Source organism: Salarias fasciatus, chromosome 11 (genome assembly GCF_902148845.1).
Source record: "Salarias fasciatus chromosome 11, fSalaFa1.1, whole genome shotgun sequence".
NCBI lineage: Eukaryota > Metazoa > Chordata > Actinopteri > Blenniiformes > Blenniidae > Salarias > Salarias fasciatus.
The window spans coordinates 4832815-4847548 of NC_043755.1; the positions used below are offsets into that span (position 1 = coordinate 4832815).

The window sequence follows — 14734 nt, forward strand, 5'->3', positions numbered from 1 at the left end:
CCAGTGCCCTGAAATGGCCTGAAGGTGTGGGTCAGTCAGTCAGTTTGGCCTGCGATGGACTGGCTGTGACCTCCACTGCGTCCAACGCCTTCGACCCAGCCAGCTGATTGGCTCCGGCACCACGGCGCTCACCTGGATGAAGCTCTACAGAAGATGAATCACTCAATCACACCTTTTCTGGTTCCCATGAATTTATTTGAAAGTGTGCAATCAAGCAAAACACGATTTAATAAAAGATTTAACCACAGCAACAACAGTGTTCTCACTGAATCACTCCCTGATCAGATTTTTTTTTTTTTTTAGTTTACAACCCAAACTCATCCAAGAGTCACAAATCTGATTCCTCCGTTACCAGAACTCATCCCACCCAATCATTTCCACAAGCCAACAAAAAAACCAACGCTGTACACGTCGTGTTGGTCTTGGTTGCCAATGACGACGGCTCCCTGGATTTCCCTGTAAGAGACCCCGCACCAACTCGGCGGGGCTTTGGAGGACGGCGCTGCAGACGTCCATCTTCCCAACCCGAACCCACCGATTCAGAAGTTATGTACGTTATTGGAGCTCTGGCATAAATAATCAATATTCAATCGTGCAGAGTGCTGCTTTAGCAATGTACAACACTTCGGTTAGAGTGTTCTAAGATGTAATTCCCAGCTTAAGCCACAGTGTTTCATTCTGTAGGAATAGTGGACAGTTTTCAGAGGACATTTGCATAAATCTATATCACTAAGCAATCAGGGCTCATTTTGACCTGAACCCTTCTAGTAAATGTGAGCATATTCATGGAAGATTGCAATGCCAACAAATACAAAAGACTTTTCACAGAATAGCTGATCTCTACTACACTGAAGCATCTTTTCTTCTGAAAGGACATTGCAATCGATCAACTGTCTTTTACCAGACAAAAGGAATCTTCTCAAGATGAAAAGAGTCGACTGGATAACAAGCACTTGTGATTTCTTTTTTTTAAATCAAAATACCCCAGTTTTATTTAAAAGAATCAACAGATATGCTGTTTGTGGGGCATAAATAAGGCGAGGCGTTTCCGTGGATAAACAACTCCTTATATTGCATGATTTGTCTTCCAGCAGGCCTCATGTTCCCTCCTCTGCAGCAGCTCCATGGCAGTGTCGCTTCACGTCCATCACGTTGCTCCCGATCACGCATGTGCGTGTCCAACCCTGTCGACAACAGCTAGTGCTGTTTCCTCCTGAACGAGCATCCTAGAATACACGGAAAGGAAAATGCAGCTCAGTTAAGGAGCAAAAGTTAAGAGCATATCTTAGAGAACCGCTAGAATCGTTCAACCGTGATTACAATGAGGTTTACTGGCAAAATGTAAGACAGTCATCATACGCAGCAGAGCTTGAGCACTCCGGGTTACAACAGCACTATGCATACGAAAAAAAAAAAAAAAAAAAAGGGAGAAAGACTGACGAGCAAGCGAGACAATGTCTGACTCATTTCAAGCTTTGATATTCGTAATATCGAAACAACACCGATGTTACACACACACACAAAGCTACAAAACCAGCTGACACTGCTGTAAAACATAAGTTATTATACTTATGATGCTCAGTTCTTAAAATACCTTACTAAACGAATTTACGTACTCTTTTCTGAACAACTGCGAACTAATCTGAAATGCCCGATTTATTTATCACAGGCACAACAGCAGTTCAGTATTTACTGTAGTGTTTAGTAGCATAATGTTTCACACATTATGCTTTTATTATGAAATGCATAATATACAACACAAAATCATATGGTGAGAAAATAGGAAAAAAAAAAACCCTGTTGGTGATTAATGGTTAAAATTCAAATAGAGTCAAAAGCATTTTAATGGTTACAACAGGATCTGTCTGGATTATTCAAGACTTGAGGATGTGATACGACTTTTCCAAACTGGTAAATAAATTCAGATTGGGTGATAAAATAAGAGTTCAGAGACTTAAGACTCATGAAAACACATTTTGTACTTGTACGAAAAATATTTCAAGTTTGTGAAAAAATAAATTTGCGCTGGAAAAAGGTTCTAAGTAAATGTAACTCAAGCTCCAGAAGCAACGCTTCATCTTTTCCCATATCAGTTGTGAAGATTTTAGCCACCTGTACTTCTATAAAAACCTAGAAAAAAACAAATGCAAATGTTCTCGTATCACCCACAAAAACGTCTATTGTGAGTGAGAATTAGCAGCTGAACGCCAGCCAGAGCAGCGGAGACTGTGGAAAAGCTGATTCACTGACGAGTCGATTACAGATGCAAGAACACTGAAAATCACGTTGCCATCTGCCTTATCAAACACTGAACTCATCCCTGTCGAGTGTTTTAGTGCCGAGGCGCGCCGCCGCCACCATAGCAACTTGCAACGCAGCACCTTGACAAGCGCTGAGTTTCCACGGCAGCGGATCGAGTGGGCGGGACGCCAGGAAAAACAAACCTTGACCTCAAACTCAACCAGTTCACTGCTGTACTGTAAAGAGAGCTCCGCCCTTTCACACGCGAACAGCTTGGCCTTTTCTCTGAATCCAGTACTGGTTCTCTCTAAAGAAACGTGTCTGAATAGGACAGCGTGTCTTCACTGTGCTTGCGGTATGTTGTGTAGAAATTTATCAGAGCTGATGAATCTCTCTCACAACCGCAAGAGTGACTGTATGCCTCGGTAGACACCCTGTTCACGACCGGCACAATGAACGGGCAACACAAAGGCAGATGTGTGGGAGTCAGTCTAATTCTGCTTCTAACTCGCCAGAGCAGAAAATCTAGTAATATCAGCCTGTTCTGACGACGCATCTCTATAAGAAGATGAAGAGGAGCCGTGAGATTTTGTTTTGTACAACAACAAGCGGCCATTAGACTTTTAAACAGCGAAGACAGATGTGACTTGGTCCCGATTTAATCTACCGTCACACGGATATGGCTTTTCTACACCTTTATTATATTCCTACATACTGTAAATGCTTTGTATGGCAGTAATGATAGATTTGCATTATACTGTGGAAATTAAGTAATAGAAGCACAGTATAAGTGGGTTTCTGTACACGTTCCCTATTCGTTGAATAGAACTACAGTGCCGGGTCCCTCATACCTTCTGTCAGGCGAGCTTTCCCTCCCGTCGGCTGGCACAGGACGGTCGAACAGCCGACACACAGCACTACAGTCTGAGCGTGACTGAAAACTGTGGTGATCTTGTAGCAGCCTGCAGAATGAACACAAGCATTTCATGAGGCACGTTTGAAAGGGTTGCACTGAGAGCCGGCAGCAGCCGAACACCTTCACTGTAGAGACGTTACACAAAACCTCTCATTCTCAGTGTAGCTGCAGCTGTTTGAGCAAAAGAACCACATTAGAGTCTCTTTATACAAACAACCACAACAGTTGCTGTTTGCCTTATTTGACACCCCAATCACTAAGGGAGCAATGAAAGGGCAACACTTAAAGGCAAATTCAGAAGAGGGAGGGGGAAGCTTGTACTTTATAAGAAACATCTGGATTTGAATCAAAACTTCAAATCTCAGACAACAGAATTCAAGTGGACAGCTGTTGAACAAAGATAACATCTCAGACAAGAAGCAAAAGCAAACTGATCATTTGGTTTAATTAAACTAAATCAAATCACTCAAGCTGTGTTCATACTGCTCTGCTCAGATGTTGTTAGAGCGGCTGTTTACATCTGGAGCCCTCATTACACTCCAGTGTGAAAATCAGCCTTTGTACTGCATTTTCCTCCTATAAGAGCTGAATAGTAACCAGTATTGCTGCGATCTGAATGAAGTATTTTAATAAGAAAGGCTACATTTGAATGATCATAATCAAAAGAGATTGTAATGACATGTGTTACAAAGCAAAATCAACGGAAAGGTCAGGTATGATTACTTCAGTTGTGTGAAGACCACCTTCCTCAATAGAAGAGAATGTATTGGTGGTGAAGCAGCATCCGATATGACCTTTCACCCTGGTGCTTCAGCTCCATCAGGCAGCGACCTTCAATGAAGCATCAACTGATGTGTATTCGAGTTCACATGCAGATGTGCACACACTCCTAGTGCCTCGCTTTACAGCAACATGGATGCAACTGAGGTTGAAATGTAAAAATATCTGACATGTATACAATTTATTACCATATATGAAGAAGTCTGGGTCTGTGTCGTTAAAAAAACCCAGAGATTTAAAATTATTCTCTTAATTTGACATTTTGTATGATCAGACAACAGCTGAAGGTTATCTTTACAAAAACACACCTACCTGGACATTTGACATCCATAAAATATGAATTGGGACTCTGAACCAGGCGCTTCTTCTTGTGCCTCCTCTTCTCCTCCTCGGGGCTGGGATGCAGCAGATCTTTGGCGAGCTGAACGACACAAACAAATATGATGAGCTGCACAGGTTAAAGATCACCTCCAGGAGGATTTAATCACTACTGTAAAACTATAATCATTACCAGACACCTGCTCACGACAAACAAAAAAAAAGGCTCAGTTTGTAGCTGTTAGTTCAAGATATGTGATTAACTAAGTGACTGTTGGAAGGAGAAACGAAAGGATATTTGAGTACAAAGCCTGGTGAGACTGAGGCAGACATGTTGGAAAGAGAAAACAGAAACATCCACAATAAACACTTCGACGATCAACTAATATATCTTTACCATGTTGTCAGTCTGTGCCTAAAACGACTTTATGCATCTTTAGTCCAGATGTTAGAGAATTTATTCTGAGATAAAGACGTGTACCACGCGGCGCCTCGTGCGCTCCGACACGTGCTTCGCCATATTGTCTCCGTTCGCTTCTTTTTAAAAGAGAGAAAATAAAATAACATCGTTGCCTCAAAATCCTACACTGAGAAAACCCGGTGTTGCCCTGTGATACAGTCCAAACGAAGAGAATAAACACAAAGCAGAGGAGAAGAGTCGCTACTTACAGGCATGTCTGCGTGTCGGGAGTCTCAACAGGAAGTAACTGAGAGAAAGAATGTTCCCAAAACCGGAAGCTGCTGGCGGACCGGGAGGAGGAGCCACGTGCCTCCATCCTCAACCTGCACGAGCGCATCAAACTACTGCAAACGATTAAAGTCTGAAAAACCAGTCTGTGTTTAAACCCCATGATTTTCTCACAATGAGGCAATAGTACTAAACCACTGCTCCACCCCACTGAGTAATGTTGCTCTCACTTTACTTTGTGCACACATCATTTATCTTTTATATTGAACACATATTCCCATGCATTGTGTGGATATGGATAGTTTCTTATTTTTCCCATCCACATCTGTATTTATGTTTCCTTCTGCAGCTACATCTGGAATTCCCTCAGTGTGGGATTTATAAAGAAGTTCCTAATATGATGAGATCCAGACACCAAATAATACTTCAAAGACAAGGAATAGAAAACAGGATCTAGATGCTACTTTGTAAAATGAAAAATCAACAAAGTTTTACAAATCGGTGTTCTCTTTTCAGAAAACAGTCAACGAGTTGTTTCAAAAAAGTTTTATCAGTCATGTCCTATGAAAAATTCCAACACAATGGTTTCAAACCTTTTACAGTCGGTACCACCTGAGAAAAGCAGGATCTGATTATCTGCACACTTCATAAACCAGACATGTTTGCCACAGCCACACTGTTCCAAGCCCTACAGCATTACAATACACATTTCAATTCATCCTAACAAGGTGAAACACTTCTCTTGTGGAGCACATTACACCTGAACTTACATCTCTTGACTGGCTGTGTCAAAACAATCTTACCTCTTCTCTGCAAAAGCTTTGAATGATCTTGGGTGAAAATTCATCTCACATTTAATTGCCCCATACCCCTGGGTTCCTCATTAGGAACTTTGCTGAGCTTTCAGTTCCTATGCTGTTCACCTGTGGAACAAACTTTCTGAATATTTAAGTTTTAGTTGTTTTGTTTTTGTTTTACTTATTTTCCTGTTTATGCCTTTCTTCATAACTTTGTTTTAATCTATTTTGTTAATATTATTAGAAGTTGTTATGATTTGCATTGGTAAGTAGCGCCCTCTAGCGTCCGCGGCGCGCTGCTGCAGCTCCACTCTTCACTCCCACACGTCGCGCGCAGCCGTTCAGCCGCTGCAGGATTTGGGGCCGACAGCAACTTTTTTTTTTTTTTTTTTTTTTTTTCAGCTGGTTGAGAAAACACACGTCGCCGCTCCGGTATGTTTGCAAACGAAATGTCGGAGAGAGAGAAAGACGACTAGAGGATTTTATGTGAAAATGGTCCGGATGAGCGCGGATCTGAGTCGGTCGGATTAACTTTCGGATGGAGCGTGTTTCTTTTTCTCCAAACGCAGCGGCAGCAGCAGAGAGGCGCTGAGGGGGATCGGAATTCACCGGTGACAAGTCTGGGAGGAAAAAAAAAAAAAGAAAGGAGGATTCATTCGTGACATAGAGGAAGCTTTTCAAGAAGACGGCTGGGTTTTAACCTCCGGGGGAAGAAGAGATCCGAGATTTAAAGAGATTTAAAGAAGCCGTTTCTGTAAAGAGACCATCCCAACTTTTCTCTCTCTCCGACCATGGCGAAAAAGTATGATTTTCTTTACAAACTGTTGCTCATCGGAGATAGCGGAGTGGGGAAAACATGTCTGATCATACGTTTCGCTGAGGACAATTTCAACTCCACGTACATTTCCACCATCGGTACGTCGTTTTTCTCCAGTTTGTTTTATAATCAGCCTCTGGGAATCTCGGGGCCATGAGTAATGCTTGCTGACATTTCCAGATTCATTCTTCCTCTCTGTGATTCCCCCCCCCCCCCCACTGCACAAACTGGTTTCCCAGACTGTCTTCATGTCCCAACTAGTCTGCTCCTGCCCTTTATTTTCTTTCTCTTTTATTATTATTGTTATTATTACCCAGATTCCCCCCCTCCCCATCCCCTTTAATGAATGCGTCTCTCCACTGACCCTCTCCCCCCATCTCTCCCTTACATCTCATTCCTCTCACTCAGAAGGTCCACCCACCCTCATTCCTATCTCTCTTACCATCTCTGCGTTCCCAGAAGAATGGCTGGCTCTCTGGCATGCACAGTTTTTGCAGAGTAGACCCCCCACCCCTCCCCGCCCCCCCACTGTCTGTCTGTCAGTCTGTCTGACCAACAGGGAGGAAAAAAAGAAAAAAAGAGCTCAGAGAAAGTTTGTAAAGCAAGCCTGTACCTCTGCCTCTCATTGTCTGCCTATGGGATGGGATGGGATGGGCTGGAGGGGGGGGGCACTGAGGGGTCACAGTCACAATGAACATGGCCATGACAATGAGCCGTTTCCACCTGACCCATATGTTCTGCAACGTGGGAGTTTTTCCCATTAATATCAGTGAATATCTAACACATTCTTTGCCTCTGCCCCTTCTTCCTGTCCTCTTGTGGGTCCCGCAGGCATCGACTTTAAAGTAAAAACCATCGAAGTGGAAGGAAAGAAAGTAAAACTACAAGTGTGGTAAGACGGCATGACAGCGGATTGCTTTATCGTTTGGTGGAGCAGATAATAATGATTCACTGGGTTATCTTCCTCTGGCCTCGGAGGGCCTCGGCCTCGCCTTCCTGAGAGGAAAGAGGAACCTCCCTCCTTTTCTCCAAATCAGGACTTTATGACAGGGTTTGTTGTCTGAGCGTCCATCAGCCGTGGTCACCAGACAGGCTGCCGTCACAGCAGCCACGCTGTGTCCAATACACTGTCCTGCATCAGAAATAGGGACTCCAAACTGCTGGATAGTGAAGACACTTTTATTTTGGTGCAGTTTATTAGACGATATTTGAAAGCTCAGATAAAGTTGAGTGTGTCCACTTTATCAGTCATGTGACTTCTTTTAAGTGGATACACTCAACTTTGTTCATATATGACTCATATCTGTTCTCATGTAGCTTGATTGCTTTGAGTAAACTGCATATTAACATGTAAATAGCAGCAACGTCTCTTTGTTTAGGGCAAAAAAAGGAGAAGTAGTTCTTGGAAAATGTCCACATTTGATGCACTTTTCAGTAAATCTTTTTTTTCTTTTGTATGTGCATTTTTGTGTTTAGCAATGTCATCCTAATGGTCAAATTTACTATAGACTACTGGGCACTATGAAGGTATTCCACAATATAAAAAAAAAAACAAATATGTTAGTCATTTGTAAGAACTGTGTAGATTTTCCTATTCTGATGTGTGTGTGTTATCTGTAGGGACACAGCGGGGCAGGAGAGGTTCAAGACCATTACGACAGCCTACTACAGAGGAGCCATGGTGAGTTCTGGACGCCTGCAGGACGGGCACACCGGATAAATCCCCCTCCCTCCGCGCCCTGAATCGTCTCTGCCGTGTCTGTCTCGCAGGGCATCATCCTGGTGTACGACATCACAGACGAGAAGTCCTTCGAAAACATTCAGAACTGGATGAAGAGCATCAAAGAAGTGAGGCTGTTTCCACTTATGCATGACTCAGATAACCAGGAAAGGCTTTGAAGAAGGGCTGAATTTGTGAGTCACTGGCCTTCAGTCACAGAGATCACAAAACTGATGAATCAGGTCTGTCGACAGTGATCTGTGATGGTAAAATGGGGAAAATGCTACATTTTTACTTTTACTTCATTGAGTTAATTGAGGTTTTAGAGTTAAATAATCTGCATTTGGAATCAAGAACGTTTTTCTGTGACTTTCTCTAATACTTTGTTCATCACAGGGGGAGATTTTTGTAATAGCTCCACACATAAAAAGCTCAGAATGAATAGAAGTTAAAATGTCAAAATGGCAGTAAAATTAAATAAGTCAAGTGTTAAGTGTCAAGTGTTAATATATACAAGGCTTAGCAGAAAAAAACACAATAAACACTTTTTATAGTAAGGAGTTAGAATGATTTGACTGACCTCACATTAAAAGAAGCAGTTTGTGAAGCTGATTATTCTGTAGCTCTCTGAAAGTCTTCCTGCAACAATGGGACGTTATAAAAAAGTTTCAGGATGAAGGTCTTTATGAATGGAAGTTTGGAAGTGAATGAACGAAAATGAATGCAAGGCCAGTTTTCCATTTGGTAGCTTTCCTGATGATTTATGGCCCAATAAGTGAGAATAACTGGAGGGCTTGCTGTAATAGTCTGTTAATAGTCACATTTTCTCTTCAAAGTAAATTAAAGAATCCGCTTAAATGAGCATTCAAGAGGAAAGCAACTGTGAAGGTGTAAGATGGTTTCAAAATTAATAAACACCCTGGATGTATAGTTTAGGCTGAAAACAGAAACGTCTGCAGTCGGTCTTCTTCTTCTCCTTCTTTGACTTTTGACGCCTCCCTTCAGGAGCTGCTAACAGATCATCTTCCTCCCTCTATCCTCTGTCCTCTGCTGTTACACCAGCCATCATCATGTCTATGAATCTTCTTTTTTCCAGGTTGTTCAACAGAGAGAAAAACCTGCCACTTAGAAATGAACAGAAATTGATGCATTTGTAGCTTTGTTGGTTCATTATTATAAAAGGTTTTAGTCAAGGAGAAATTTGCAAACAAGAGTGAGCGAGACCACTTATTGAGTCATTCAGTGAGGAGATCACTCTCCTGTCAAACTGCTGCTGTCTTCAGTGTGCATCACTCTGGCTGTTCTGAACGACAAAAGAAAAAAAATGATATTCAGGCTTCTGCGTTCTCCTTTAACCTCTTTATATGTGTCTTTTATTATGCAGACATTCTTGTTTAGGTACAGCTGAACTCAAGCGCTGATCCATTAATTGCAATTCTCTGCTTTCCCAGAATGCATCGGCTGGGGTCAGCCGGATGTTACTAGGCAATAAGTGTGACATTGAGGCGAAGCGGAAAGTTTCCAGGGAGACGGGAGAGAAGGTGAGGCGGCGGTCTCGACCAAAACTGACCATGAAAAATTTGCTGTTATAGATGAAGAAATATTGATTTTATGTGAGGAAGATTCTTCATTTTGACATCTACTTTTTATATGTAAAAAGTTTCCATTGCTTGTGGAAAGAGATGGAGAGAGATGCACTTTAGATAACAACCAGGAAGTGTTTATGAGTCGTATCCTGACTGACTGTAAACTGAAAGCAGCTGTGTGTGTCTGCCGTTGACAGCTGGCTAAAGATCACGGCATCAGGTTCTTTGAAACCAGTGCAAAGTCCAGCATCAACGTTGAGGAGGTGAGCTGTAAAAACACTCCTGTGCCTTTACCCAGTGATGTTTTTGTTTATTTTTTTTTTATACTGTGATGCTGTTTTTCTGTGAACCCTGATTTTCCTTCCTTGTCACTGCTGACAGAATTTGGCGTGTGCGCCTCTCATAAACATAACTCTAACATCACTTCTTTTTTGTCAACACGCTAGAGTTATTAGTCATTATTTTTCATAGGCAGTGTTGATGGAATGCAGTTGGTTGGTGTATAGTTCTCGCCGTACTTTTCCACGTTTGACAAGGGTAAATGGCCGTTGGCACTACTAGTGACATGTAGAGTTTGATCTTAGTTTGAATGCTGATGATGTTGCGGTTCCATACTGAGTTTAAGCGCAAAAAGTGGGACTGCGTGTAAATAACAGCAAAACGAAATCAATGAGCGCATCAACCCAGACACATGCCGACGTAACTCTGAGCGGTGAGCAGGTAGAAGAGTTTAAGTACCTCGGAAGGCTGATCGACAGAGACGGTGATGCATCCTTCGATGTCAACATGCGAATCGGTAAAGCAGCAGGAATATTCAGACACTTAAACTCAGATATAAGACAACTACATACATTATTATTTTTCACATTAATCACTTGATGTAATTTCTACTTCTTGAAAATGCAACATCTTGCTCGCCTGTTTGCTCTTTATTGCTTTGTAAGTGCATAATGTGTTGAGGTGTATGTATGTGTATTGAACATATCACCTTATCTGATTTGTTTGTTCACTTTACATTTACATTTACATTTACATAACCACATGATATTACGATTATTTTCCATTCTTAACGGCCTGACTGCATCTCGTTTTCTCTGGATCCATAGGCAAGAAAGGGGAGTTTACTCTCCTACTTATTGAAACAACTTGTGCAGATAGTAGGAAGGTGAAAACCTACAGACTCTGTTGAGACACTGAAGATTTTTCTCATGTGGCGTGCATGTAGAGCTGACTGCTGAAAAGAAATAGAAAAAATAAGCTGAAAATGAATAAACTAATCAAATTTGACCCGATTTAAAAAGTGTTTTACACTCCTGCCCTCTGCAGTGTAGGAGTTATGGTTATGAGGGAAGTGCATGTCATACCCTGTCAGCAGGAAGAGTGGAGGAATAAAATCGTTAATGTGTAACTCTCTTTATCCCATCTTCGCCTGTAACCTGCAGTCATTTCTGGCTTTGGCACGAGACATTCTACAAAAATCCAGCAAGAAACAGGTGAGATGGGAAGCACAAAACCTGCTTCTTCAATAGTAAACTGAAATATATTTATCTCTTTGACTGCAACTGCGTGTTCAGAAACGTCTGCAATTCATTTCCTTTTTTTTCGTGAACTCTGTAGGGCGTCTCGGGCCGAGAGGTCAAAATCACCAGCAGCACAGAGAAGAAGTCCTCTAAATGCGCTCTTCTCTAGATGTGACGACTGCAAGCACAAAACTGAAGAACATAGCAGCGTTTCTGAGAAAAACTTCCAAGTTTTATTGTCTCCACCTGCTGGTCAAAAATGTCAAACACACAAAGGTGCCTAAAGTCCGTTTTTATAGCTAAAAATCTGTTGTCTATGCAAGTATTGTTCTTTTCCCCACATTGGTTTCTGGATTTCTTCATTGAGAAAGAGTTTTCGACCCATGCACATGATCTGTGGCGTCTACTGTGTTCATCTGAACAGCTGGTGAGGCAGCGTCTTCAGTGACTCTGGGCCATTGCAGTATTAGAAACAGAAGACCCAAAGTATATTTCACTTTTTTGTGTTTTTCTGATGTTTTTCTTGGGCTTGAGATCACAGTACATTTCTTTTAGCAACACTGTTTTGAAGTTTTTATTTCCTTTACATCTCTGTTCCCTTATTGCGTTTCTTGTGAGCCCCTCATGTTTTAGCTTTCTGTGTTTGGTAGCAGAGGAAGAATTTGATGTAAAATCTTTTGATTTCCACACACAAGACACATTTCTTGTTGCGTTTCACCCAATGATCGAGCATCAGTGGCCTGTAGATGAAAGATTCCGTTTCGACGGTGTGAATGCTGGATGGCACAGCTACAGTAATTACCAGAAGGCTATGAAATGTACTTGAACGGCAGTGTAGGTTTGATCACTCAAAGAAGCATGTTAATACTTCACACACCACAGTGTTTCGTCCTTGCAGTGCCATTACAGACATATTTGTTTCCCATCATTTCAATTATCACACACATACAGTGCAGGGATGGATGTCAAAGAAACTGTTCAGTTTGTCTTTTAATAATAAATTTAATGTGTCCATAGTGATCAGTATTACAAATGATGATATTGAGCAAATTATGCCATTGTGCCATGAAAGACCAGGAGGAAATCACATGTAAATAGCAAGGTTCCACACAAAGAGAATGAAAGAATATATACTTCTGGTTTGGTTGCCTGGAGTTGAAATTGAAACAAACACTTGTGGTGAACGGGCTTTGTTTTAGTAGCGGGATGGTTTGAGAATGTGGAGGATAGTAACAGAGATAAGTGCAATATGAGAAGATGAGTGGAGAGATGAGAGAAGAACGGGCCAAGCAAGTGAATGGACAGGATGTGAAAGCCAGGGAAGCAGCAGTGGTCCCATGTCCCTCATTTTCAATTGATTTCGTGGGTCTCGCCTTTTATCCGAAGTGCCTGGTAAATCTCTCACCAGACACCGCCACACATTAGCTCCCTCTGATACGACGGTCGGCCTGTTCGGGCCGTTTTTCACATCATTAGGAATGACTGTGATCACTGGTGTTTATCTGATCCTGACACTTCTTTCGCCTGCGCGCTGAATTTCCTACAGCTCTCCCTTTTGTGTTTATTTCGCATTTTGTGTCTTTCTAGACTTGCTGCAGGACTTTGTATGTATGGTTACCAGACCCGATGCTTTGAAAATAAAAAGGCAAAACTCTGAAGATTGAGTGTTTTTCTGTTGTACGCACTCAGAATGTCTTATATTCATTCAAAGGTGTTTTTTTTTTTAAATCATCATTGCAACATTCAACAACCTCTGTCTTAAGACAAACAATTCATCTGACAGAACAGGCATTTCCTTTCAGTTGACTGCCTTCATTCGTCTTATCAGAGAATCCTCGAGAAACACTCTTAACCCTTTCTTGCTCCCGATCGTCAGTGAGCATCATGCATGTCTGCTTTGTCAATTCACAGATTTACCATGTGTTACAGTCTCCAACTTCTGTGAAATCTATGAATGGATGAATGGGATTGATTCTGTCCAGTGTAAATAGGATGTAAATCACACTTTCTTTGTACCAATTCATTAACCATTTAGTTTAATCGAATGAAAATACCTCACTTCGATGGGCCGGACCCATCCAGGATGTAACAGTGACCATTATCAGCACACATGAACAATATAACAAATACACATATGAATTCATTTCAAAATGAAAAAATATCAAATGTAAGTTTTGTTGATTAAAAAGATATGATTTCTGTTTTTTATCGAAATAGCTGCTATAGCAATTTGTTGTGTTGGATGTCTTTCATCACAGTCATCACAGTTGCCCATCCCAACTGATAAACTATGGGTGTGTAAGTCATTTTTGTTAATGGACCTTTTGTGAATGATCTTGAATGGGCACGACCAATCAAATGAGGGAAAATAGCTTAGAAATAATAAAAACTACAAACATTTCATTCTGTTTTAGTGGAATGAAATTATATTTTTAAAAAGTCTACATAAAATGCCAATGTTTGTTCTAATTAGGATAGTTTTTCATTAACAAAAAAAAGAAGAAGAAAATCTGTGTTGTGTTTGAAATGAAATGTCACTCTTTTGTAAGGTTATCCTGCAGCCCGGATTAGACCCTCTGGTGGACCAGTTTTGGCCCGTGGGCCATATGTTTCACCTGCCTGCTATAAATGGAGTCAGCTGTGGAAAGTCCCTGACAGGAGTCCCTGAAATCTTCTGATCAACTTCCATCCAGTCCCGCCTCCGGTACAGTGTCTCCCCTCTCTGCAGCAGCAGAGTACGGAGCCTGTCGCTAGGCAACGACCCCTCCTTCCCAGCATCAGCACCAGGACGGTGTGCGCGCGCTCTGCCGCATCTCCAAGTTTCCTGCACGTCCTGCGTGCCTTGTCATCACGTACAGGGCAGGTTTTGGGTTTGCAAACACGATCCATCCCTCTCCCGGTGTCAGAGCTCCGCCAATAACCGGAGGGAGAGACGCGGGGGGGCGGCGGAGGGCAGGGGCGAGTGAAGACCGGATGAATTAAAGATAAACTGGGACGGGTTTACCCGGGATTCGGGCAGAGCCGCGGGAGATGTTGTTGCATGACGGACGGTGGGAATCAGCGAGGTAAACGTCCGGTGTGCGCACACACACACACACACACACACGATCACGAGCACACGGGCTGAACGGGATGCCCGCGTGACTGCAGGGAGGAAAGAGGCGGCGGAGGACGAGGTGGTGGAGGAGGAAGAGGAGGTGGAGGAGGGGGAGGGGGGAAGAGGAAGAGGAGGAGGAGGGGGGTCTAGGTGCGTGCGGACCACCGCAAAACCCCCGAGTTGGAGTTGCCAAGGATAGAAACCTGCTTGGAGAAATCCATCCCGGCCCGGCTGCTATTTTTGGCGCAGCTCTG

At 42.3% G+C, this 14734-nt stretch overlaps 2 protein-coding genes and 1 non-coding gene across 3 annotated transcripts; 1 reads left to right on the top strand and 2 right to left on the bottom strand.

Annotated features, from left to right (window-relative positions):
* Positions 1-212: 212 nt before the first annotated feature.
* Positions 213-4998, bottom strand: rps27.2 (ribosomal protein S27, isoform 2). The gene is made up of 4 exons (XM_030102427.1): positions 4925-4998; positions 4250-4358; positions 3093-3203; positions 213-1226 (listed from the first exon to the last, which is right to left on the bottom strand). Exons 1-4 carry the CDS (start codon positions 4928-4930, stop codon positions 1198-1200), a joined length of 255 nt encoding a protein of 84 aa, XP_029958287.1. The 5' UTR covers positions 4931-4998; the 3' UTR covers positions 213-1197.
* On the bottom strand, positions 3315-3448 carry LOC115397536 (small nucleolar RNA SNORA13). The gene has a single exon (XR_003932510.1). It is a non-coding gene; the product is annotated as a small nucleolar RNA SNORA13 (small nucleolar RNA).
* A 1152-nt stretch (positions 4999-6150) lies between the features above and the next one.
* rab13 (RAB13, member RAS oncogene family) lies at positions 6151-13041 on the top strand. Its single transcript, XM_030102426.1, has 8 exons — positions 6151-6655; positions 7389-7449; positions 8178-8238; positions 8328-8405; positions 9729-9818; positions 10061-10126; positions 11306-11356; positions 11481-13041. Exons 1-8 carry the CDS (start codon positions 6532-6534, stop codon positions 11550-11552), a joined length of 603 nt encoding a protein of 200 aa, XP_029958286.1. The 5' UTR covers positions 6151-6531; the 3' UTR covers positions 11553-13041.
* The last annotated feature ends 1693 nt before the right edge of the window (positions 13042-14734 follow it).